The 26,101-nt window shown below is 37.5% G+C and overlaps 2 protein-coding genes across 3 annotated transcripts; one reads left to right on the top strand and one right to left on the bottom strand.

Annotated features, from left to right (window-relative positions):
• The first annotated feature begins 9,703 nt into the window (after positions 1-9,703).
• On the top strand, positions 9,704-16,888 carry LOC132029878 (tocopherol cyclase, chloroplastic). Its single transcript, XM_059419273.1, has 10 exons — positions 9,704-10,114; positions 10,758-11,002; positions 11,543-11,622; positions 12,487-12,563; positions 13,585-13,754; positions 14,917-15,014; positions 15,495-15,602; positions 15,818-15,934; positions 16,090-16,239; positions 16,529-16,888. Exons 1-10 carry the CDS (start codon positions 9,864-9,866, stop codon positions 16,703-16,705), a joined length of 1,473 nt encoding a protein of 490 aa, XP_059275256.1. The 5' UTR covers positions 9,704-9,863; the 3' UTR covers positions 16,706-16,888.
• Positions 16,889-17,597: 709 nt separating this feature from the next.
• On the bottom strand, positions 17,598-25,284 carry LOC132029877 (uncharacterized). Of its 2 annotated transcripts, none has more exons than XM_059419271.1 (7): positions 24,994-25,284; positions 23,985-24,189; positions 22,540-22,741; positions 22,122-22,315; positions 21,419-21,572; positions 20,759-20,923; positions 17,598-18,293 (listed from the first exon to the last, which is right to left on the bottom strand). In XM_059419271.1, exons 1-7 carry the CDS (start codon positions 25,181-25,183, stop codon positions 17,835-17,837), a joined length of 1,569 nt encoding a protein of 522 aa, XP_059275254.1. In that variant the 5' UTR covers positions 25,184-25,284; the 3' UTR covers positions 17,598-17,834. The 2 variants fall into 2 exon arrangements, with proteins under 2 accessions (XP_059275254.1, XP_059275255.1); XM_059419272.1 differs by lacking the exon at positions 24,994-25,284 and adding an exon at positions 24,624-24,759.
• Between the last annotated feature and the right edge of the window lie 817 nt (positions 25,285-26,101).

Raw genomic sequence — 26,101 nt, forward strand, 5'->3', positions numbered from 1 at the left:
TCATTTTTTTTAAGCCGAGAGTATATCGGAAACAACTTCTTTATGGGATAAAGGTAGAGTTAAGATCTGCGTACATTCTACCCTCTCCGGACCTTACTTGTGGATTATACTGAGTATGTTATTGTTGTGATTAAGCACCTTATATATTAACAGGTTCTCCTTTTATAATTAGAAGAGAAATAAAAAGTAGAAGAGGAGGAAACTTCAGAGAAATAAAAAGTAGAAGAGGAGGAAACTTCAATTTTCTTTTCATAGAGAAACAAAAAAGAAGAAAGAGTATTTGGGGCAGGAGGGTAAAAACAAAAGAGAGAGAGAAGCAGACAAAAAGAGAAAGTAGAGTGGTGAAGGACTGAAGGGTGTGATCCACATCTTCATGTGTCAAACAGTAGCTACCCTCACTCAAGTACGACGTGGTGTGCCTCGCACATGATAAAACTTTTCCATGCATGAGGCCATGTGTTCGAGTATAACGAGCATTTCATTTTTAAAGAAACGTACACGTCTTTCAAATTAAAAATGAAAACAACACTGTATTTGTCTCCTAGTCCTAAGTCCTCCCCTTTATATATTTTTTTAAAAATAAAGGCGTTTTCAGCGTGGCATTAAAGTTACTTAGTATATTGTATTATTTTGTAGCGGTACTTTAAATACAATGTTTGTTATAGCCCCTTAATGAGCCTAAATATATCTGAATGTAAGGCTCATAACAAATTTTTATTATCATATAAAATGCTACTTGGACTATTCAAGGACTTCTGTGAAATGTCATTTTATTACTATTCCATCCACTTTAACCGCTATCCATTACTGTCACTATCATCTCCACAATTGTCAACTACCACCACCTACCACCTACGACCACCATCCTCAACAACAACCATCAATTACCACAATCGGTCGCCACCCTCTCTAGCCATTTACAATCATCACCGCTATTACTATCACTCATCTACCGCAATGACACTACCACCACCAGTGGCGGATCCAGAATTTTCATTCAGGGGATTTGAAAAAAAAAAAAGAAGCTAAATATAATTTATTCAGGGTGTTCAAAAGTTAATTTATGCATATAAACACAGAAAATTTACCCTATAACCCCTAACTTTCGACACGGAGCATAAATTTATGTGTAAAAAATTATTAAAATTGTAATATATAGTATATATGAACTCATTACTTTTAAAATATAATAGGTTCAATACTAAAAATCTTAAGATTGAACCCGCATAATTTAAATTCTGGATCCGCCTCTGTATATATACTGTAATTTTTTGCCGAGGGTGTTCGCACCCTCAGCCCTCTTTAAATCCGCCCTTGACCACCACCATTAACCACTACTGCAAGCCATTATCTCCACTAGCTACTATCCACAACCGCTGCCATCAACCAACACTATCATCAATCACCACTCACTCAGCTATCACAACCACCAGTATAAGCTATTGCCACCATCGACGATCATACTCCCTCTGTTTCAATTTATGTGAACCTATTTCCTTATTAGTCCGTGTCAAAAAAAATGACTTCTTTCTATATTTGGAAATAATTTACCTTTATGCAGTGATTTATAGCCACACAAAATATATGTGACTCATTTAACACCACAAGTTTAAAAGTCTTCTCTACTTTCTTAAACCCAGTGCCCAGTCAAATAGGTTCACATAAATTGAAACGGAGGGAGTATTATTTTGTAAAAAATATTTATTAATATAATATTAATTTAATTAGTAATCTATATTTACTACTCCGTATTCAAATAAAAATAAGTTTTATCAAATCGTTTTAATTACTATTGGGAAAATACATAAAAATCCCCCCAACGTATACTCAGATTAATTATGACGCACCTAACCTTTGCGGGCGACCTATTACCCCCCTGGCCTTATTTTTTCTGTATTTTTGTACCATTTTTTGACTGACGTGACAAAAAAAATTGAAGCCCAGTTGCACAGTGGAGAGTGTTGTACACTCTCCGCCACATTGGTGCCACGCTGCTGTCACGTCACTGCTACTTTTCCTTTCTTTTTTTCATTTGATTTTTCTTTTATTAATTATATTTACACTAATTAACCATTAATTTTGTCTTCTTCATCACTAAACCTTCTTCTTCTTCTTCATTTCAAGAAATCCATCAACCCATTTTCTTCCTCCATTAACACACACACACATTCAACCCATTTTCTTCCTCCATTAACACACACACACATTCAACTCACTTTCTTCCTCCATTAACAACACACATTCAACCCATTTTCTTCTTTCATTAACACACACACATTCAACCCATTTTCTTCCTCCATTAACACACACATTCAATTTCATCATAAACCCCCCTTTTTCTTCTTCATTTCAGGTCCCCGCCCCCAAACTCGAGTGTGTGCTTCGCCCCCCCCCCCTCTCCAACCCCGCTCCTCTTGCCCCAACCATTTGAAGAAATTGTCATTGATACCCATTTGAAGAAATTGCCATTTGAAGGACAAACTGTGCAATTTCTTCCTTTCTGGGCTATGTTCAATCATGTACTGGAGTTCTCCACATCCCGGACATTAAGTAAACGTCGACCTTGGCACCAAAATGTGACTTTCATGTGGAAGAGATTGAAATATTGGCTTAATACATTTTCTACCAGCAACTGAGGCTCCATATCGCTTACAGGAGACTGCAACATACTCCGCAATTCTGCATTCTTTTTTTGTTGCTCTTCAACCCAGTGGTTGTATGTTACACCTCGGCCATTTCGTGACGTTGCGTCGTGAATGGACTGACGTTGATCAAGGAAGACACGAGACCTTCACGACTACAAGAGGGTGATTGGCAGCCTTAGTGTATATACGATAAGATTTTTAAGTCATAGGACTTGGCGAAACTAGGTTCGTCATGAAAGCGAAGCATAAGTTATGTTTGGGAAGGATTTCATGGTTATCGAACTAATGAATATTTAGTAAGGTCTTGAGGACGAGTTATAATGTCCGTTAGATCGTTAAGGAAGTGTTACACAAGTACCAAGAAGGTTCCATAAGGATTCGAGATCAAACGAAGCGACGAGAACAAAATCGGAAAAACTAGGGATTATACGGTCATATATACGGACCGTATATTTTATACGGCCCGTACACCTGGCCGTAGAACCCTTCCAGTGAAGGGTGGTCTTCTGGAGGAAACATACGGTCCAATGTACGGACCGTATAAATTATACGGTCCGTATAGTGGGCCAAGTATATTCGATCGAAGTATAATTTGTATATAGGCACGGTTTTCCTTATTTTTCTCATTTCTCATTTCTCCAACACTCTTTAAACCTCTAGAACTTTCCCCATATCACATTAATACATAACCAAGAAGGGAAATCAAGGATCAAACACCAAAAGTTGATAGAATTAAGGGTGTGAATGCTTCCTAAGGGTTAATAGAAGTTGAAAATCTCTTTGGTATTGAAATGGAGTTCTTCTAAAGTGAAGTATCCTCATCCAAAGACCATCCTTACGTAAACAAAGGTGAGTTTTACGATTATTTCATGGTATTAATGATGTTGAGGGAGTATTATGTAAATGATAAGCATGAAGTTGTATTATAGTTATGGTCATGGGAAATTCCGGAAATGGGTTTGGAAATTGAATAATATTTAACTTGAGAGAATTTGCGTATTATGATATTATAGATGTCGTTGTATTGTTTGGGAGCTGTTTTGTTGTATGAGGAAAAGTTGTCGAAACAAACGAAATGCTGCCCAATTTTCGTTAGCCTTATCCGCTTTAATTTAAGCTTAAGTATGCCTTCAACAATCTAACCTTCGTGCGAACCCCTTTGTATGTAGAATCGTAAGTCGGAAGGAAAGCTTTTAGTCGACGTCATTAAGGAAATACAAAGGTATGTAAGGTTATCCCCTTTTTCTCTCAAGGCATGATCCCTATATTTTGATTCCATACATGTCATTCAACATATTTTACTCCCAGAAATGCCAGATGTCTATAGTTTATGAAGAATCTTATGATGACTCCAACTCGAAAGATTTTCAAGCTTAGAATTCTAAATGATTTCATGACGCGACTGAGTGGGCTATAAAGCATATGGCCTCAGCTTGTGTCTGAGTGAGCTATATAACATATGGCCCCAAGCTATAAAGCATATGGCCTCATCTTATGCCAGAGTGAGCTATATAACATATGGCCTCAGTTTATGTCATGGATCACCCAAGACACGATCTAATGATGATGATGACGCCATAATGTACTCGGAGGTTTACGACCTTACGTCCCTCAGAGATCTTTCACCGCGCATTTTTATTTGGGCTCTCGTAAGTCCTACGTATATTATATGTATATATATGATATGTATAAGTATATAGGGGACATGGGGAAAGGTGAGGCGCTATAGACGCATAGCCACCTGATCAGCTGGCATATTATGATATCATCCCGGACGCGGGATGCCCGGACGCGGGCTATATGGGTGATGGATCGGGCTGTACGTTCCACGGCAATATATATTGATATATGGATCGGGCTGCATGTTCCGCAGCAATACATGATATGATATCTTACGCGTATGCATGCATGGCTCCGCCTCGAGAACGCAAGCGATCCTGACTATCTTCTACACCTATATATTTTACCTTGTTCTCCTGTTACTTTATGATGTATGCCTTACGTACTCGGTACATTGTTCGTGCGACACCAACTTTTCCTTTGGATCTTGTGCTCATACCCACAGTAGACGGGAGACGACCCGGTTAATTTGTGATACTTTAAATTGTGCATAATTACGTATTTTGTCAAATTTGGCTTCTAGGAGTCGAATCCGCTTACGCGGGGTCGGTGGCGCCCATCACGTCACCGGAGCACTTCCGTAGGCCGGAGGTGCCGTCTCCCGCGATATATTCTTTTGTGTATATATTTGGATATGATAGGGTCCTGTCCCATCTTCATGACCTCAGAGTTTCAGTTAGAGGCTCGTAGATACTCGTATGTGGGTAGCAGATGTTATGTGACCCCCGATGTATATTTTGTATATTATTCTTTTGCTGCCGTAAGTGTTACACCTCACATTTTGAGCGTATTCGGAGAATTGGAAATAATTCGGAATGGTAGGAATTAAGGTTTCAATTGGACTCTACTTAGTGTGCATGTGATGTTTTGGAGACTAGTGACGTGGAATTATTGGGAAAGACTAAGGGCGAAATTGGAATTCGGAAAATGGTTTCATGAATTACCAAAAATGTGGAGCAAATAAAAATTGGGCTTGGAAAATTAGCAAGACAAAATTTGAAAAATTTTGGCCCAACCCAAAGAGTGTGGCCGCCATGGCAACAAGAAAAGGGGCAAAAATTTAATTCCATGCATGTGCATGGTCATGTGCCAATTCAAGAATAAAAAGGGGCCAAGGTCATTAAATTTCTAGAAAATTCAAGAGATGAGAAAGAAGGAGAAAAATCAAGAAAAACTTAAGAACCAAGAAGGGGCCATTCGGCCGGCCCTTCAAGATTTCACCTCCAAAAATTTTGTTCCAAAAATTATTTTCTTGTTGAATTCATACCAATTCAAGGTCCCTTTACAACGTGGTGCAATTGGTTTGGAAGAATAAGCATCGGTTTCTTCAATTCAACACTTGAGACAATTGAAGAAGTTGGAGAAAAAGGTGAGAATTTATCTCTTATAATTATGTTTTGAAGGTTTGCTTGCGTTGTAGTATGTGTATATGAGTAGAATATATGAAAATACGGAAGTTAGCATAGTGAAGGTGTGTTCATGCATGTAGCCGTGTGGGTGTGATGTTGTATAAATGATATGAGTTGAATTTTATGTTGTAATTTAGTTGTGGTGGTTGTGGAAGTTGTTTTGGGAATGGAAGTTGAATGAAAATTTAAAGAAGTTGAAATTTGCCATGTTGGCCGTGAGTTAGGTTGTGGTGGAATAATGATGGAATTATTTTGTTTAATATGTTAGTCGCGTTGTTGTGGACATTATAATGTAAGTGAAGCATTTATGGGTTAAGTTGGTATGAAAATGGAATGTAGGAATTTATGTCGTATTTTTTATGATTTTATGTTCTTATGATAATTAAGTTGTTAAGGTGTGAATTATGATGATTTTTGATGAACTTGGAAGATGGAAATATGTTATGAATATGTTCGTCAAAAATTTGAAGTATTAGATGAATTATGGTTTCGGTGGAAAGTTTGGATGTTTTGTGGATGATATGAAAAACCATATGTAATGCCTCTAAATGATATTGGAATGGTTGTGATGAGTAATGAGTATGGAAAATATTGATATTGATTTGAAATTGTGAAGTTGGAAAGTAAACTAGTTATGTCATGTTGTGGTTTGTAGTGATTATTGATGTTCTTGGTATTGTTGTTGGTATAGTTGTTGTTATTTTGGCCGAGTTCCATTCTCGGGTTGTTTTGATTGAAATTGGGCCGAGCCATATTCTCGGGATGTTGTATTTACAGGGGAGGTCTTTGCCGAAATTCCGGCGGACAAGAACTAATTCAAGGTTGGAATTTCGGGCTTCATGAATAGTAAATGGCAAACATGACCAAATCACGGATTTTGGCGAACTTTGGACGAGGATTTGGAGTACCGTAAGCGGCAAAAAAGGTACGTAAGGCTTCCCTATTCCTTCTTTGGCATGTCCTAGATGTACTAGGCTTGATTACGTGCCTCGGGGGCCACTCTAATTCTAGAAATCCGAGGTTGAATTTAGTTACTATTCATTCAGTAAAATTGAATTAAATGACTTATGTTTTGTAAATAAATGTTTAAATGCTCATAACTTTGAAAACGAAAGTGAAATGACTTGAAATCTTCGAGGATAATTTAATAAGACATAGTGACCACATTTTTATGTTCGTTACCCGATTTGACCAAAGGTGGGCCCACAACACCCGAGACCTATGTATATGGTTTTATTTGTCTTATTTTCGCACGATAATTAATGAAAACTTTTGACTAATGTTTTGAGCTGTTATAAGAATGCGGTAACTCGGATGTGGATGCTTTGATTTGACTATCCGGTTATGAACACTCCGACACGAACGATCGATGTGAAAATTTGGATAAAGCGATCGGTGTAAATATTCGAAATAGAAATTCGATATAGGTATTTAGATATATAAGTATTACGCCATAAGTATACGGATATGAACGATGCAGTACGCGTGTCGATATGAGCTTTATGATCGAGTATTCGATACGAGTGTACGATATGAGTTTTCGATCCGAATATTCTGCTATGAGCATTCTCTGTAAGTCTTACGTTCTCCGTATACGATCCGGATCGCTTGGAAAGTCCGAAAGCGTTTTACGTATGTTAAATGCTTATAACTCTCCGATGCTAACTCGGAAGAACCGAGACTTGTTTGAATCTTCGGATGTTAATAAGCGTATGTATTCATTGAGTCGATTTCATATGCATATGTTTACTGCACTACTACGCTCGTGCGCGACTTAATGTATCTTTCACTGAGTCCGGGCCGGGGCATGTTATGATCTCGTGTGTACGTTACGATACGATTCGATTCACCGAGTCCGGGCCGGGACATGTTCTCGTGCGCGCGTCTCTGCATATATTCACCGAGTCCCTCGTACTTGCGGGCGGGACACGTTATCGTATGTAATTATGATGTGATGTTATGGGGATGGTGGCCGGATGGCACATGACTATGATTCACCGAGACCGCGGATGGGGGCGGGACACGTTATGGATACATGATTCGATATGCATGATTTTATCTACCGAGTCCCTTAACAAAGGGCGGGACACGTTATGTACTTATGAATTTGATATGCATGACTTTCTCTACCGAGTCCCTTAATAAAGGGCGGGACATGTTATTTGCATATATGACATCGATTCGCTATACATGACTCTATTCACCGAGTCCCTCGTCGAGGGCGGGACACGTCATATGAGATTCATGATTTTGGATATATGTTACGAATTACGTCCGTATATGTCGACTTAAGCCTTTTGTACGTTACGTACTCGTTCGATGTAAAAGCGCATTTGTACGATTTGTACGCTATGCACTTCGCCGTATTATGACATCGTTTGGGCACTCCATATGTTCCGTACTACGTCGATATACGATATCATCTGAACATTCTGCATGTTTGATATTTCGTCCGATATATGATCGCCTCTGAAAGTTCTGTACGTTCTGTGCTCCGTCTGACGCGTGACATCACCGTGCGTTCTGTATCTTCTGTACCTCTTCGGACATGCGGTCTGAGAACGCAAATTAAGCAGTTTAGGTATTTTGATTGATGATTTATTGTTCTGTATATTTTTGGCTTATGGCACAGGTATGTATGAATTGTGTCCGAAAGGTATGTGTACGGTACTCGATATATATATGTATATAAGTACTTGATGGGTCTGTCTGTTTCGATTCTGATCTTGCTTATTTGTATTGCATGCCTTACGTACTCGGTACATATTCCGTCTTCGACCCCACTGTCTTCGAAGTGCGTTTCATCGCGCGTACTCCCGGATGAGTGATGAGGTTATAGCGGATGTTCCGGCGGAGGTGGCAAGCTCCGTTTTCCCGAGAATCTAAGTCGGTACGTACGATTTGATTTTACGGATACGTATTAGAGACTTTGCGGACGAGCGTGTGGATATGATGTGTCGATGCAATCGGCTCCGTCGGCAAATATGTTAATTTGTGATATGTATTAAATTGTGTATAATTACGATTTTGTCAAATTTGAAAGCTTCATTATGTATTTGATGATTAACCGAGTTTAGAGGTTTGGAAAAAAAAATTTATGTGTGCAATAGGGTACGTAGGTTCGCTCGGCTCGGATGTGGGGTCGGGTGCCCGTCACGTCCCGTGGAATTGGGGCGTGACGATGGGCTTATATATGTGGATATGTGTACATGTTTATGGAGCATATATGTGTACGGGTTAAGACGACGAGCACGATGTGTGGTGCTCGGTAGCCGACCGGTGCCGTCCGGCCTACAGGCGGGTCGTGACACCGTATTCCATCTCGAATACAGCCTATTCACACGCATAGGCGACATTACTTTAGGAAAAAAATCGAGAGAATACAAGCTTTTTTTGCGATGCTATACTTTATATAGCATTGATCAGTCAAACTAAATGGGCTAGTATTCTACTCTGGTAGCATGAAATATTAGCTAATGAAATGCCAATGATTTCAGCATTACTTTATGAAACACAACCTAATGAAACACTATAATGTAGAAATTGCACGAACTGCCCATGATTTTACGAACTGGGCTATGTTCAATCATGGCGGCGTCGGTGGCGGCGGTGTGGTGGCGGCAGCGGCAGTGGTGGGGGTGGTTGAGGAGAAAGAAGAAGAAAGAGAAAAAGGAGAAAGAAGAAGAAAGAGAAAAAAAATGGGTTTTTTTTTAAAAAATTAATTTTTATTAAAATATAAAAACTATTTTTATTGTTTTCACTCGCTATTAATTTTTTTTTTTTTTGCCACGTCAGCCAAAAAAGGTACAAAAATACAGAAAAAATAAGGCCAGGGGGTAATAGATCGCCCGCAAAGGTTGGGTGCGTCATAATTAATCTGAGTATACGTTGGGTGGGTTTTTATGTATTTTCCCAATTACTATTTATATCGTAATTTTAATATAAATAAATTCGTGTTGGTGCCAGTAATTTGCAGGGCGGAGGTTTCTCACATTTCGCGTGGCTGGTAGCAAACTATACGTTAGGATTCGGTTTAGTGAAATTAAAATCGACAAGTCACTTCATAAAACACCAGCAAATAATTACTTCTAACTGACACTTCACCTCTTATATTTAGCAAAAAATGCACCTCAAGACTCTAAAATAACAACTCCAACCCCACTAACCCGGTTGACTAAACCTCTCAACTATGGAGAGTTTTTCCACCATTACTCAAAATCTTGGGTTTTCTAGGACAAGTTCAATTGCAAATGGGGAACTTTTTTATGTGTCCAAGTTCAAGAATTTGAGTAGTTCGTTCAAGTGTCAAAAATCAAGAAATGCATTATGTGTTGTGAAAGCAGTGGCAGATTCATCTGTCGAAAACACAAATAAGGAGGCTATTAAACCAGTTTACTCTTCCACCCCTTCTAATCGTCCTCTCAGAACTCCTCATAGCGGGTTAGTTAACTGCTAATCCCCCATGCCCCTTTTCATGATTTAGTCGAATGGAATTGTAATATAACAGTAATGTTTTAAAAAAAGATTTGATTTTTTAAGCACCCATCAAATTTGTATGTTTAATTTTAATTGAAATGTGAGAGAGAAGTTGCTGCCGTGTGACTAGGAGGTCACGGGGGTTCGAGCCGTGGTAAGCCTCTCACAGAGATGCCGGGTAAGGCTGCGTAGAATAGATCCTTGTGGTCCCGCCATTCGCGGGACCTCGGACATAGTGGGTGCTCGGCGTACCGGGCTGCTTTTTTTAATAACAGTCAAAAACACACCTGAACTGTCACTTTTTTGCGAGTTTCACACCCCAACTATCAGTTGTTCCTTTTTCCTACCCGAATTATTACCATCTATGTATTAAGACACACCTACTTGAATAGTTCAAGTAGGAAAAGGTAACACCTGATAGTTGGCCTAATCAGCGGTGAGTTTTAATACATAGATGGTGATAGTTCAGGTAGGAAAAGGGAACACCTGATAGTTAGGGTATGAAATTCGCGAAAAAGTTATAGTTCAGGTGTGTTTTTGATATCTAAAATGCAATATAAGCTGGATGGATCCATTTGTGATAACTTACTGTATTTTGATGCCTTAGGTACCATTTTGATGGAAGTACCCGAAAATTCTTTGAAGGTTGGTTCTTTAAGGTATCAATTCCAGAATGCAGACAGAGTTTCTGCTTTATGTATTCTGTAGAGAGTCCTTCATTTACCAAGAAATTGAGCAGTTTTGAGGAGCTGCAATATGGACCTCGGTTTACGGGTGTGGGAGCTCAAATTCTTGGTGCAGATGACAAGTATATTTGTCAATATAGTGAAGAGTCTTCAAATTTTTGGGGAAGTATGTTTTTAACTTTTTCTATATGATTCTTGTTATTTTGAGCTAGTAATGTCTGTCTTTGTTACTCGGATTAAAGCACCTCTATTAAAGTGGATGATCGAGCTCTTCTCATGCTTAGTAGCCGTTCTATAAATGAAAGCTATTTGTGACTTTTACCTTTCATCTTTTTTAGCAGAACAAGGTTTTGTCTTCCTTTTTGAATTGCTTTTAAAGTTATTGAGAGCGTTGACATTTTAAATAAGTCATTTTAGGAGTTTTCTCTTTGTGACCGCCTCTCGAGTGCTGCTAATACCATGGTGATGCAAACTCTAATGCCTTTATTTACTCATGAATGCTCTCACTTGCTCTCTTCTAGTCAATCTTTCTAAGAAGAGGATTACTTTCAACATAGCATACATTGTTTCTGTTAGTTTTTTATATCAACCAAGATCATATATTGTAAAAATAAGACTAGTATTGTTTCCCCCAGTGTAGCATGTTATTCTGTTCGTTTTATAAATTTTCCCATTGCACTAACAAATACCAATATCTCATGATCAGGTAGGCATGAACTGATGCTTGGAAACACCTTCATTGCCCAAAATAGTGCTAAGCCTCCAAATAAGGAAGTTCCTCCTCAGGTCTCTGCATTTCATTGTCCGTCCTCTCTTAAACTTTGTCTTTTTTTGTTAAGTAATATATTTTCAAAGATTTTTTTTTTTTTTTTTTTTTTTTTTTTTGGAAAAGAAATCATGACATTACAGTTTGGACATTGATACTGCATCTTCCTGTGTTTACTTAAAGAATCACACGATTAGACTAACCATTGAGTAATTTTTTCAGCTAAACACCAATGATGTCGTACTTATATAATTGGAGAGGTGTTTGTAGGAGTTACTTGAAGCTACCCTCCGCAGTTCTATTTAACTTGAGTTAACTATGACAATAAATTTCTCCTTAAAAAACGTAAAGAGATGGCTGTGATAATTAGCTATAGGATAGTCTTCAGTATCTAGGAACCTTCAGAACGATCAAGTGTAATGTTACTAATTGCCATCTAAGTGGTGAAAGCGAGTAATTGAGTTTTCTTTATACTTTGAAGAATAGGTTATGCGGATCCATGTTGGATGCGAAAAAAGAAAGAAGCAAAACACTGGACTTACATACCCAATCTCGTCTTGTAGTCTCACTATAATAATTGGGCTAGCTGCAATAATTTTTTATCTCTGTATGACTAAATGAATAAAAACCTGAGGCACTCTTTTCATGCGTAACTTGTACAATAAACTACCCGAACAAGTAACAATGCGTCAAACTCGCAATGACACACAAAGTGTTAACTTCAGCTATCATTGGTGAAATATCCAGAATAATCATTTGGTTTTTCATTCACTGGTGACATTTCCTGTAAGAACAAATATGGACATTAAGTATTTCTTAATTCTATCGTTCACATCCCAGTACGCCCTATGATTGACCAGTTGTCTTTCTAATGGCTTGTACAGGAGTTTAATCGCCGCGTCTCCGAGGGCTTTCAAGTTACCCCAGTTTGGCATCAAGGATCTATTTGCGATGACGGGAGGTACTTATTTCTTTGAGAACTTCTTGTGTTGTTTTCAAAATGCATATTCTCTTGAAGCAGAGTGTAGCAGAAATTAAGTTCAGCAGCAGTTTTTGCTTTAAATTGTTGTGATGCTTTTTGAGTATTAAGTATTTCTGCACCCCATCCTAGGCTACTTAAATCTATATGATGTAAAGAATTTGATATATTCTTTCTCCTTTTATTTCCCTCGTCCGAGAAGCGGGAAAGTAGATGGTGCTGGATTTAACAGTCTTATGATTTTGTATTCAACATACTGTTGCACAAAGCAAGGATCTTTCTCTACATCTGTGTGGACCAGAATTGAGTTCTCATTATAGTCGTCACTAGTTAACTATAAGAATGGAATTTACCTCACTTTTGGAGTTTGGAGGACCAATAATTGTATCTTATAACTGCATCTCAGTCAGTTCTCTGTTTAGATAAAAAGATCAGAAAGGTGAAAAAACTTATGACTGTCCGTTGAAGTAAAACTTGAAAGTGAGTCTCTTACATGATTTCATCATCTCCAGGTAGAAGCAGAAAGAAACGGTAACAAAATGCATAATCCCTGTCCCCATCCCTCGTGGTTCTTCTCTTTTGGTGCATGTTGTTAGAGAGAGTTCGATAATTGACTTGGTACATAGTGTTTGGGGAATGTTTTGCAGCTCCATTTAATTGTATGCTACCATGCTATTGGCTATAGTTGTTTCCCCTGAACAATTGCTATTGTCTCTCTTTTCAAGCAAATTTCTCTTTTTAAGCATCGACGAGTTTTCTAAACCTTGTGGATCTCCTTACCTATCCTTTAAAGAACAGTATATGGTCCTAGGTTTCTCCCACATTTGATGCTATCAACCAGTTCATGAATAATATTTGGTCCTTGTAATCAGGGTAGATTGAGCCTAAGAAACTTTATGCTCGAAGTTTGGGAAGAAAACAATTAGATTTGTATTTATTTTCCTATACGGTCATCATGTGAGTAACGTAGGTGCTGATCAAATTACATGACTTGACTTGACAGGACAGATTATACTGGAATTGTGAAAACTGCTAGCTGGGAGTATAGCACACGACCCATTTATGGATGGGGTGATGTTAACTCAAAGCAGAAGTCCACAGCAGGATGGCCTGCTGCTTTTCCTGTATTTGAGCCACATTGGCAAGTATGCATGGCAGCTGGACTTTCAACAGGTAATATCTGATTCTTTTCCCAGCTTTTCAGTTAGGGTTTGGCTTATCGAGCAATTTTTCTCCTCATATTTCATTCATGGAGTTCTCCGTTGTATGAGTTGGAAGCTCTACATTAATCTAAATTCATAGTTTTTTTCAGTCTGATCATAGTTTTTTTCAGTCTGATCTCATGCCCAGTTTGGACTTTTATGATGATATACGCCATTTTACACCCTCCTTTAAGTCCTTCAAGTTTTCAATTTTACCATGTCAACAGGATTAATACCATGCTTGGATCTTTGTGATCTTCTGATCCGGATTGTGGTCTCGACTCTCGACAACACGACAACCATGTGGGGGTCCTGGGTGATATGCAATAATGTAATCAGATTGGTCATTTGACTATTTACAGCGATAGATAAGCCTAATAGGTGTTTCTTAGTTATAGTAACATCTTTGTAGTTTGCGATACAAGGGATGATTGTTAACTATCCATGTTGAACAACAAATTAGCTGGCTTAAAATAATACTTTCTTTCTATGTTGCTCAGACTCTGCAAAATGAAGACGGCTGTTTCGGATCCTTCAAAAATAGTATTCCCTCTGTCCCAATTTATATGACACACTTTCCTTTTTAGCTAGTCCCAAAAAGAATGACACATTTCCTTATTTGGCAACAATTTAACTTTAATTTTACCTTTTATGCTTAAGGAGATGATTTATAACCACACAAATATCTTTGGCTTGTTTTAGACCATAAGATTCAAAAGTCTTCCTTTATTTCTTAAACTCCGTGTTCAGTCAAACTACATCACATAAATTGAGACGGAGGGAGTACATTTTTGGAGGATCCGACACGGGCACTGCAGTTTTTTTGGAGAGTTCGAACAACATAGCTATCTTCTGAAATGCATCTTAAGTTTTGCATCTAGGGGCAGCTTGAGACCCTAAGAGAGTCACAGAACTATAGGATTGGTACTTGGCATGTATAGAATAAAGAAAATAGAAAAGATTGGTATTTTGGACTATGCCTTAGAAAACCAGATTTATATGTCATGTTCTTTAGGAATAGAGTTAAAATGTAAATATTTATCAGCTCAAAAGTTGAGTGGAATGTTTTGTGTGTTTTTATTAATATAAAAAGGAATAAAAGGGCGCACCTAATCACGAATTTCTTCTGCCAGGCTGGATAGAGTGGGATGGTCAGCGGTTTGAGTTTCAAAATGCCCCTTCTTACTCCGAAAAGAACTGGGGTGGTGCCTTCCCAAGAAAATGGTTTTGGGTACTTCCTGCCTCCTTGGCGTCTCACTTTGCAATTTTTTTTTTTTTTTTTTTTTTTTAAATTATTTGCAGCTTCTTGTTTCTTTCCAACTTTGTCGTAGGATTGTCAACCATTATGTACATCTTGTCTACTATTCTTTCTTTTGGATCACTAGTTTAGGGATCTGATAATTGCCGTTCAGGCTATACTCTCCATCAGATTTCTGAGAGGTAAACTGCTGAAAAATGGAAGAACTAATGAACTATTTGTTATTCAAATAGCCAATGTGGCGACTTAGATCTCCTATGTTCTACAGAAACTCTGGAAAGGAAAAGAAAAAGAATGGTTGGTGGGCTGCATAGACTAATGTGTTGGTGAAAGTAAGAAAAGAAAAGAATCAGTAGTTCGTCAAACTGGTCATATATTACACGTTTTAGTGGTGCAAATACAATGAGTCGTTATGTTCCTTTCTCAATTTGCACCCGATCTCTTTTATTACAGGTCCAGTGCAGTGTCTTTGAAGGTGCAATTGGAGATGTTGCTTTGACTGCTGGTGGTGGATTAAGGCGACTTCCAGGATTGAGTGAGACTTTTGAAAGTGCTGCTTTGGTACTTACCTCTAGCTTAATTTTCTACAATTTGCAGTTTTCCCCCCTTCTTTCTTCATTGGTTACCGGTTATCTTGAACTTGATTTGAGTAATGCATTCAGACGACGAAAGAGATAGCATTTCATATTCTATCTCGAAACTTCTACTTTGCTAGTTTTCCTTTACTATGTTATTTCACTGGCTTTACTAATCCTTATTCTTAACAAATCTTGCAGATAGGAATTCACTATGGTGGTATTTTCTATGAATTTGTTCCATGGAATGCTAGTGTTAGTTGGGAAATTACTCCCTGGGGTAAATGGCATATATTTGCTGAGAGTGAGACACATATGGTAAGCTAGCATATTGGATTGCCTTTACCATATGAAAATTAATGCCGTAATCAAGTCCCAAAAGACCTGCATTTCGTTGATTAGCTTGGAAGCTGACTTAGGCATGTTTCTGGTTGATTCATTAGATATCTAATTTGGATATTTAACTTGAACAGGTAGAACTGGAAGCAACAACTGAAGATCCTGGTACCACATTGCGAGCTCCTACAGAAGAGCTGGGTCTCGCTCCTGCATGTAGAGACACTTGTTTCGGTGACCTAAGACTGCAGTTGTGGGAACGGAAGAGTAACGGGAGTAAAGGAAAGGTACATGTTTTTTGGGGCATACTTATCAATTTTGAAAGTTAAAGTAGAGATGTGTGAACTTATGACAAGGTAGTGCAAGAATGTCACACTTGGAATTTGAACCTGGAGATATAGGGACTTTCTATGGTCGTTTGGTTTTAGAGATAAGAAAACTTGATCTCTGTATAAAACTCCATATTATACAGCGGCGCTTTGTATGAACTAACACTGGAATTTATGGTACTCCCTATTTCATACTTCTTTTGCGTTAATCCATCTTTTAATTCATTGGTATTGTTGATGTTTGTAGGTTATTTTGGATGTTACAAGCAATATGGCAGGTCTAGAAGTTGGGGGAGGACCATGGTTCAACACATGGAAGGCAAAAGCACAGATGCCAGAAATTGTTACTCGAGCTATTAACGTTCCTGTGGATTTGGATAGCATATTCAGCTTGACTCCATTTCTCAAACCTCCTGGTCTGTGAGCAAGGCAAAGGGAGGAATTTCCTTTGGGCAAAATCTGCTGTAGAATCAGAATCATTATTCTTGATTACATTTTGTAAATAGCATCATTTTGCCTTTTGAGTTTTGACTTCTCCAAGTTGCACCTAACGCTATTTTGTGTAATGTTATTGTCAGTAGCGGAATAAAGCATGTTCTCTTCTTTCTTTCTTGTTTTTTTTTTTTTTTTTTGCAGCAGATATTTGTTTTGATAATTCCAGAGAAGGAACCTAATAAGTTTGAAGAAAGGGACTGTTTTAATTGCGGGAACAGAATTTGTAATTGAGAGAATTTTATTTAAATTAGGTCTAATTAATATTTCAAAAAGTTACAGGAAGTCCTCTACATTATTCTAACCATAGAGGTGCACGCCTCCTGATTTTGAAATCATAGCAACTTTTGGTTCTTTTCACGTAATTCCCCTATAACCGGAGTTTAATTTTGTTAGTTACATCTAGCTATGATTAAATGGAAAATAAAAATACTTAATAAGGACAGAGCTTTGGTGGAAATATTGAATTTAACATGGAATAATGGAAAACTCTGTTGTTTATATTATGTCAAACTTTATGCATATTTGTTTTTTTTTTTTTTTTTTCACGTGATACAAATTGATAAGTTGAATGATAGACGAATTTCTTTCTATCTTTTGTTCCCCCATAGAATTTTATTTCATTTCCTTATGCACAAGGGACATAAATGTGATTGCATATTTCATCTAACAAAATCATGAGGAAAAATTTACGGCAGTGCGTATGTCCTCAATTGAACAATTCAGAGAGAGCAAATCTGTAATTGACATCTCATTTTGTGTGCATTTTAAGATTAAAATTTGATTTTTTTATGGCAGACAAATTTGATAAGTTGAGTACTGCATTACATAACCAAATTTATTAAATTTATTGGATGAAAAATTGTCAAAGGTATTGTGCAAGAAATGTCCACTGAAATGAATGGCAAGGACCTAAACTCTAAAGTAGCTGAATTCTATTACTCTGACCAAGAAAACAAAAGAAAAAGAGAAGTAAAAGCTTCAAGACCTTCAATTACTCTCTTATGCCTTTGGGTTCAGAGAAGCACTGTGGACCTGATTCTTTTTCTTTTTCTTTTTCATCAGCTTGAACAAGCATGACCTTCCTCCAATGGTTCAACTGGCACAGTATATGGCGAAGTCCAGTCAGCATCGAAGATTTCTTGAAGTTGTGAAACAATGGCAGGTTGATATGTCCCAAAGCTAACACCTGCTGTGGTGAAGAAGTAGTCCCACACCAGGTTGCTGGTGCTTATGTGTGCGCGCACATCACTAACTGCATATTTACCATGATTAACCCGTGTAAAGCCAGGATACTTGTTACCGGTGGCAGTACCATTATGTGCTGCAGGTCCAGTGGAATTGTATCCTGGAACAACGTAATACTTGATCTCAACTTTACCAGAACAGTGGTTGTACTTTGAAGAAGAGCATAGGGTGTTGGAGTAAAGCAGGGACTTTAGATACTGATCTGTGTTTTTTATAAAATGAACCCACTTTGCGACCAGTATTTGAACCTTTGCGCTCTTGGAGAAGACAACCTGCATTTAGGAATTGATAGAAGATTTAAGTTATAAATAATTTCAGACGCATGATGCGGGTAAACTTTAATCTTTGAAAGGATCTCAAGGTTGCTCCAATCAAGGACAAACGAATGCTGTCCTGAAATACAGCGACATTATAAACCAGGGGATTGGTTCTGCTTATACTTGGGGTCATCATGGCTTTCAGCATTCAGTAAGGGTCCCTCTCTCTATACACACATGCATATAATAACCTAGAATCCCTAAGGGCTAGTGATGCACGGTTCGAAGCTCAGTGGATAATGAGCTCGCCCCACTACCCTTCTCTACTTACCATGCTTTTAATTTTTATCTGCTGCAGGGTCCGAACCCCTCTAACCCACACATCACACGTTGCACTCTTACCACTAGACCAAAGGCCTAGGAACTTCAATAAGAGTATAATCTTTTATAAAAGAATAAAATAGTGATCTATATAATAACCTCTACCAGCTTTGTAGGTTGAATGGGGGCTACCAGCTGCTTTTTTCCTATTGAAACCATCTGACTGACAGTCTAAGTTACTCGGACTCTTCAAAAGTGTTGCCGCACCCGTGTCGGATCCTCCAAAAATACACTACTTTTGAAGGATCCGACACGCACCCCACAACATTTTAGGAGAGTCCGAGTAACATAGCTGACAGTTATGTAGGAAGCAAGAAAACTAGCTATTCTCCAGCTCATACCCAGTTTCTTCCATGTCCGACCACCAAGGGACATAACCGCTACCTAGTTGAGTAAGCTGCAATTTTAGTGATTCTCTATGTATTCTTCTCCGCATCTGCCCTCCTAAACTATTCATTTTAAGTGACTTCATTTTGAAGTAATTTGTCTTTTGCACATGCCCTCTTCTTTTACTCATTAAACACTCCTTAAGCATTAACAAGAATCCTTACATATTCTCAGAAGTCAAAAGCATATAAAAAAGACCATACTATTGCAAGCAACAGTCACTGAGAAATGTGAGCAAATTGCCATTAGACTCAATCACATAATGAACTTTTACATGGTTTATCATAATATTTGATTTCAAACCTGGCAATATATTTACCAGCATACTTTGACCTGACATTGCACCACAAATATTTTGTAAAACGAAACAGAAAAGGAGATATTATGAACTAACTAGCAGATTTGTGCAGTACGAAAAGGAAATAAGAAGTTAATAAGAAGCAACTATACTTGAGAAATTCATGATTGCTCTAAGAGGTAAGGCGGTCCTGGATTGTAGGATTTCTTTATTACCATCTATCCTCTTAACTTTCCAGGTATTCCTTTTATTCATCCAAACTTAGGTGAAAGGCGTCCAATTTCAATATGTATAGAGAGAGAGAGAGAGAGAGAGAGAGAAGAAACATGTGGTATGAACTGAAATAGCTATAATGATTGCCGCCTAACGGCATCCCAGCAATAATTCAGGACATAGCTGGAACCAGAGAAATGCGAGGAACTGGATTTGGAAGTAAAGGCATACTTAGTTTATCCATCCCCTCCTAAATAAGTTCGTATATAACCTCTTGCCTAATAGTAGGGTCCATCTTTTGCTAAGAATTGATTGGATATACTTAGTTTTTCTCTTTTGGCAGAATACCTTTTGTATTCAGCTTAGCAATCTATGATTTGTTAAGTGTCCTCCTCCACACCTCGGGGTTCTGCACAAAGTTATTGAAACCCAAGCACAGCAACTAATTTCAGTTATCCTGGTTCCTGAAGTTTGAGTTGGTTGATAGATGGAGTGATCATCAAGGTCCTACTACACATGTACTTAAAAACAATTTTTTTTTTTTTGTTCTACCAATAAACACATCATTATAAGAAATTTCAAGTAGGTAACGGGATAGTTTTGGCATCACATTCAGTTTAAACTAAATGAGCAGAGCTTCATCAGATGAGCAGAACATAGAGTTCACAGAAAGAGGATACTCCATTTTATTTAATTCAGAAAGCAGACATTAGAGGAGTAACCTAGCCGCTGTACTTCTCAGTAAATATTGCTTTTAGCTTTCAAGGGAAAAAATGTACATAGTACTGATCAGCTATCAGGAAATACCTAATTCTAAAGCTTCACTTAAGCCATTTAAAAATTACAGAGGAAACATGCGGTCCAGTAGACCATGCAAACAATACAAGAACTTCAATCAGAAGTCAAACCAGATAATCCTCCGTTCCAATTTATGTAACATAGTTTGAATCGACATGAAGTTTAAGAAAACTTTTGAAACTTGTGGCCTGAAATATGCCATACCATTTGTGTGGTTATAAAAGTTTCTCACCGAGGGTAAAATGGGAAGTGTAAGGTTAATATTTTCCAAATTTAGAAGTATGTAATTCTTTTTGGAGCAGACTAAAATGGAAAGCGTGTAGCATAAACTGAAGCAGAGGAAGTATATGTTTATAGGCCGGAAAACGAAGAATAACATGCAAAAGCTAGAAGCACAAGTTACCTCTGAAATAGCTGAAGAAAGTGATGGCCAATAAACTGTTTGTTTTGTGTATCCTGACTGACCAAGCCAATCCATGGTGTTGATTCTGACTGTCCCTCCTTTAGCTACTGATTTAATTGTGTCCACCCAAGCCTGTTCATCTGTTTGGTACTTACCAAACAAGAGCTGCAATCCAGGGACTGCATAAGTATGATGTATACAAAGGGAGATGATTGTAATCGTTAATTCTTTTCAGCAGTTAAGGCACATTTAGTAGTTGAGGATATCTAGATTAAGTGGGAGAAGTTAGATTTTATTTAACAGTGTCCTGCTATGAAAGCGTGCAAAATAAGAACTGTTTATATGATATCTAGATGAAAAAGGATGATATTAACTTCGGCTTCAGTCTAATGAAATTAGTGAATCCACATTTCCAGGAATTCCAAGAAAATGTAATTTTCTCATTCACTTGGATCACTCATTTCGGCAGAGTTCACTACATGAATAACGGGTTATATAAGCATGACGGGATGTATATACTCAGTGACTTCCCACAGTGTAATTAAGAAAAAAAAATATGAAAAGGAAAAAATAAAAAGCAACCCCCAAGAGATAAATGTCATATGAGAACTGATGAAAATGAAGACTAGTTGCTAGTAAAAGGTTGCAATGACCACATACCTCAGGAGGAGCAAATGAGAGATAGCTGGGTTGAGGATCGGAAAATGAATCATTGACTCCAGGTGTCTCTATGGAAATGTGAGACATGTACGGGTCTGACAATACAGGGTAGCCAGGGACGTGAGCAACTTCCATGTATTTGGGAAGTGGTGATCTGTCAAGACACAACATAATACCCTATAAATAAGAGTAATGCTTGGAGCAAGAAGTTTTTCTATCACTTCATTTTCTTAGTAAGGAAATTTGATCACGTCAATGTCAATCCTGAGCTTATTTGGCAGACTTGAATACACAATGTTTCAAGTGCAATCTATTTCTGTTCCGAATACATCAGGAAAGAGGGGTTTCAGCAGAGAGGTAGGGGAGAAACTATAGCAAGGCATTTAGCAGTTCCTCAATTGAAATTTTCGCAGACATCTCTTAGTTTGTCTTTGGGTTCTAATTTCAGAATTTGGTTGGCTGTCTGTACTTCCATTGCGTAAAGGCATAAATTTTCAACCTGTAGAAGTATTAAAACCCAACAGCGTCGACTTTTGTACAGGTATATGACTTCTATTTTTTAATTTCCCTTTGTTACTTCTTTATGCAATTATTTGTGCAAGAAAATATAAATTCCCCAAGCTTATAAAGCTGCCGCAAGATGGGAAAAAAGGGGGAAAACCAGTTACTTAAAAGAGTGTCTGCATCTTTATTTAATACATACCTGCACCTTTCTTTATGATTTATAAAATGGGACCAACATGGAACCTTGCGTTTAATCTGCCACTGCTGATCCCAAACTGATCTTGTGTAAGCTGAAACATCAAGGTGCGCAAGTTTCCAGAGGTTGTTATAGTAGATTTCAATCTTTTTTGCTATTTCTGAGCAACCAGTGAGATATATCCCCACTTCCTTTACCTGAATACGGTGGAGAACGGCTAGTTCCATAAACCAAGAAGCAGAAAACAACAAACATGGATGCAATGTACCGGAATTCAATTATGGCATATGCTCTCAACTTAGGAGGGGGGAGATATAATGTTCCAGAAGCAAAAGCTCTTCCCTTTGCTGTTGGAAAATATGCTTAAAGATCGGTAGCATTTGGAGAAAATTATGCTTATTAATCTGGATCAAAGTTATACCTGAGTAAGTGATTTCCAATCATTGTTTGCAGACCCAATATAAACATCTCTACTGTCTGAGATCCAAACTTTAGCATGAACTACACCTGATCCCCACCAGTCGCTTAGAAGCAAGGTAACATTCTTTACATTTGGTCTCCCTGATGCTAAGTTGGTTGGTTCTTCCGTGTAATCGGGATAAACTCCGGAATGCTGTAAAAGTCTGAACTATGATTAGTTCCAAGGGAACCGGAGAAATCAGCATATGCACATACAAGCCAAACAAACACCTCATGTTTTCCTTTGGTGTCTGAAGCATGCACAAAAGATGTTACAGCATATAAATTGGTAAAGAACATAAATATTTCTATTTTTAGGTTCAACTGCGAGTACTGGAGCTAGAATTTAACCTTGATATTCATGTAAAGCCAAATAAGAGCTTCTTTAGCAAAAATCTACAGCTGAAGCTTCATATCCAGCTTTCCCCTTTACAACTTTTGATTTTTTTATAATCGAGAAATCCTGATGGCCAATTGGCACACGGTTCACAACTCGGTGGATAATGGAAACACCCCCCCCCCCCCCCCCCTCTCTAACCTTCTCTACTTAAACACCAGGCTTTGTTTGCAGCAGGGCAGAACTCGTGACGTGCACCTAACCACACATCACAAGCTGTGTCTTACCACTAGACCAAAGCCCTGGGGGGCCCTTTACAATTTTTGATATTACAAATTAGAAACTGATAAAGTGATTATTGATTACCCATATTTTAATCACTGTGAGGATATGTAAAAGGTCAAGAAGATGCTCTTGCAACCCAATGTTGGCTACTTGACTTGTAAAGGAAAACACTAAAAGATTCTAGACAATTACTCTGATTGGACAGAAGTAGAACATTTATTCATTCAGACATACAAAATTGATTCAGATAACCTGCTTCCAAGCCCAAAATGGAAAAACATATCTGATAGCCGTTTATGAAGCAGGATCTTTAGGATCCAGCAGTTACAGCAAGTTGTAACTCAGGGCAAGGTAGTACACAAAAAAATGTTAAGTATATAATAGTGTTTTACATCCAAGTACCTAACCTTCACTCAGCATGAAAGTTACATATTCTAAGGCACCAATTGAATTTAAATTGCTCCACAGATGGGCATCAGTTTAACCAAAGTCTAGTAATGGATTACTTAGATGAAAGTGACGGGAACACTTTTGCCATCCTCTCGTTATTAAAATAAATTACTTTTGTTATCTTCTGAGTGTTTCTCCTCTTTTTGGTTCTTTCGTTTTGTTTTGCATCATTTTTTTGGGAGACAGATTTGGCGCAAAATGGGTGCAGTATATAGCCCTTTTGTCATGTTTATGAAAGTAATGCAAATGTATGTGTTTAAATATTGCAGCAAGAAGCAGACATTCGATAGCAGTTCACCTTGTTGTTTAGGCTTTAGCTATACCTAGACATTTACCTAATAGGAAGTTTGCGATCTGCAGCATTTTCTAATGCCTGGTAGACTTTCAACCCTTCGTTAGCACCAAATCTCTGCAACTCCTCTTCTGAGTATCCATAATCCCCTGAACGAGGATCCGAGGGATGTGCTACTAATTGCCAATATTGTGCAATTATGTCCAAACTCTTTGAAGAGTTTCCAGCCAGCCATTGAAGAACATCCGCTGAAATAATCATCAACAAGAAATCAGGAAAAAATAAAAAAAATACAAAGCAAGAAGGAACACCATAAATAGCTTATATCTGACTTTATGAGCTCTAATTTCAGGCTTTGAGGCAATGACCTAGGTACACAAATTCTCTCGGTATACAAGGTCTAGACAAACTATGAGGTCTCCAAGGTCAACAAATTCATGAAAACTCAAGATTAAGACTTTCCAGCACCACAGAAATGGGAATTAACTGTGACATTGCTAGCAGATTTGAACAAAAGACACGTGCTCATTTTGTCACACTCGGACAAAAAATGAATATATGAAGTCATATATCTAGTTATCCAATACATATTAAGGCCTGGGCACTTTACTTCTAAGCAAGCAGCCATTTTTTCTCTCTTTTCATTTGGCATCACCTACAGTCTGCTAATATAGTAAATTACCATTCCAGTATGTTTCAATCTTCAACAATAAACATCTAATATCAGATTTAAAATCCAAAACATCTAGTAATAATCTTGTGAAAACTTCCCATTTTGGAAATGTGGACATTAAATTTGGGAACAGAGGAAATAGTTAGTGACTATAAAGAATTAACTTGTCCTTGAATGTGGTGCCCTATTGATTGTATTTGAATAGCTTGACTGTGTATGACTTAACTATGGTGCTATTTTAACTGCTGTACTGGTGATAAATGAAATACTAAGTTACCAAAAAAAAAAAAAAGAATAAACTAAGAAACGAGGAAAATCCATAAATTAATTATGGGGACATGATTTTTCACACACTTTTGTTTTGGGTAAGTGAAGTTACCAGTGGAAAGAACGCCAGGAACACGATTAAGTTTGGGCATGTCAGTGGGAATAGATTGAACCAACCATGCTTTGCATTTCGATGACTCATCACCTGTTGTAATAATTGGTGTTGTTGTAAGAAAAAAGAAGAGAAAAGTGATAATGTGTCTCATTTTTCCTTCCCTTAATCTTTCTATGTATTTAAGCATTATATATAAGGCTCCAATTTTTCAAATCCCGATGTTGGTTGACTTTTTTCGTTTTACCCTTAGCTTGTGTTATATAACTTGGCGCTAAAATTATTGTCCCACCCGGCTGTCGGCAGGTTAACTCCGTACTGAAGATTCAATTCACAAAGCTGAGTTTTTAGTTAAAATTGTGCATTCTCTATTGGAGTGTGGTTTATTTTTATCCTTCAAATAACTTTAAGCATTTTTAGGACCCGTTTGGCCACAAGAATTATTCACTTTTTTCTGATTATTTTTTTCACTTTTTTCAAAAATTAGTATTTGATCATGAAAATTCCAAATACAACTTGAAGTTGTATTTGGAATTTGAAAAACAAGAAAAACTTGTTCACTTTTTTCACAACCAAAACAAGTATATTTCAACAAAACAAAAAATGTTATTTGCAAAAACTATGGCCAAACACAAATCCAACTCCAACTCCAAAATCTCAAAAAAAAAGTGAAAAAGTTTTTGGTTTCTATGGCCAAAGGTCTACTTAGTCCCTTAATAGAAATCCACTACAAACCAAACTCAGTAGGTTTTTTATTTTCTCGATATTGAAACAAAAAAAATCGACCGAGCTCAATCGATTTTATTTTAAAAATAATTGGGATCACCCCAACTGCATGGGTTGGTTCGAAAGTCGGTCGGATTTTATTTCAGTCAGTTTTATTTTGCTTTTAGTTAGTCACTTTAGTTTTTAAGTCCATTATATTAGTTGAATCAAAGGTACTCCACTTTAGAGAACTTAAGAGACTAAAAATGCTTAAGGTTAAGGTTATATATTTGAAGGACTAAAATAAACCTACCCTCCTAATAAGGAATAATTTTAACTAAAAACTCTCACAAAGCTACCCCCCACCCCGTTTTATGTAAAGGTATTATTATTTGGGGAGTCA

The sequence above is a fragment of the Lycium ferocissimum genome, chromosome 9 (assembly GCF_029784015.1).
Source record: "Lycium ferocissimum isolate CSIRO_LF1 chromosome 9, AGI_CSIRO_Lferr_CH_V1, whole genome shotgun sequence".
Classification (NCBI taxonomy): Eukaryota; Viridiplantae; Streptophyta; class Magnoliopsida; order Solanales; family Solanaceae; genus Lycium; species Lycium ferocissimum.

Bases quoted from the DNA above. Each gene is read 5' to 3' on its own strand.
- LOC132029878 (XM_059419273.1), top strand. From the start codon at position 9,864: ATGGAGAGTTTTTCCACCATTACTCAAAATCTTGGGTTTTCTAGGACA. The intron at 15,935-16,089 runs GTAAGCTAGCAT...TAACTTGAACAG, and splicing joins CTGAGAGTGAGACACATATG to GTAGAACTGGAAGCAACAAC. The intron at 16,240-16,528 runs GTACATGTTTTT...TGATGTTTGTAG, and splicing joins GTAACGGGAGTAAAGGAAAG to GTTATTTTGGATGTTACAAG.
- LOC132029877 (XM_059419271.1), bottom strand. From the start codon at position 25,183: ATGCTTAAATACATAGAAAGATTAAGGGAAGGAAAAATGAGACACATT. The intron at 22,742-23,984 runs GTAAATGTCTAG...ATCATAGTTCAG, and splicing joins GATCGCAAACTTCCTATTAG to ACTTTTACAGCATTCCGGAG. The intron at 20,924-21,418 runs GTATGTGGTCAT...CCTGGATTGCAG, and splicing joins TCTCATTTGCTCCTCCTGAG to CTCTTGTTTGGTAAGTACCA.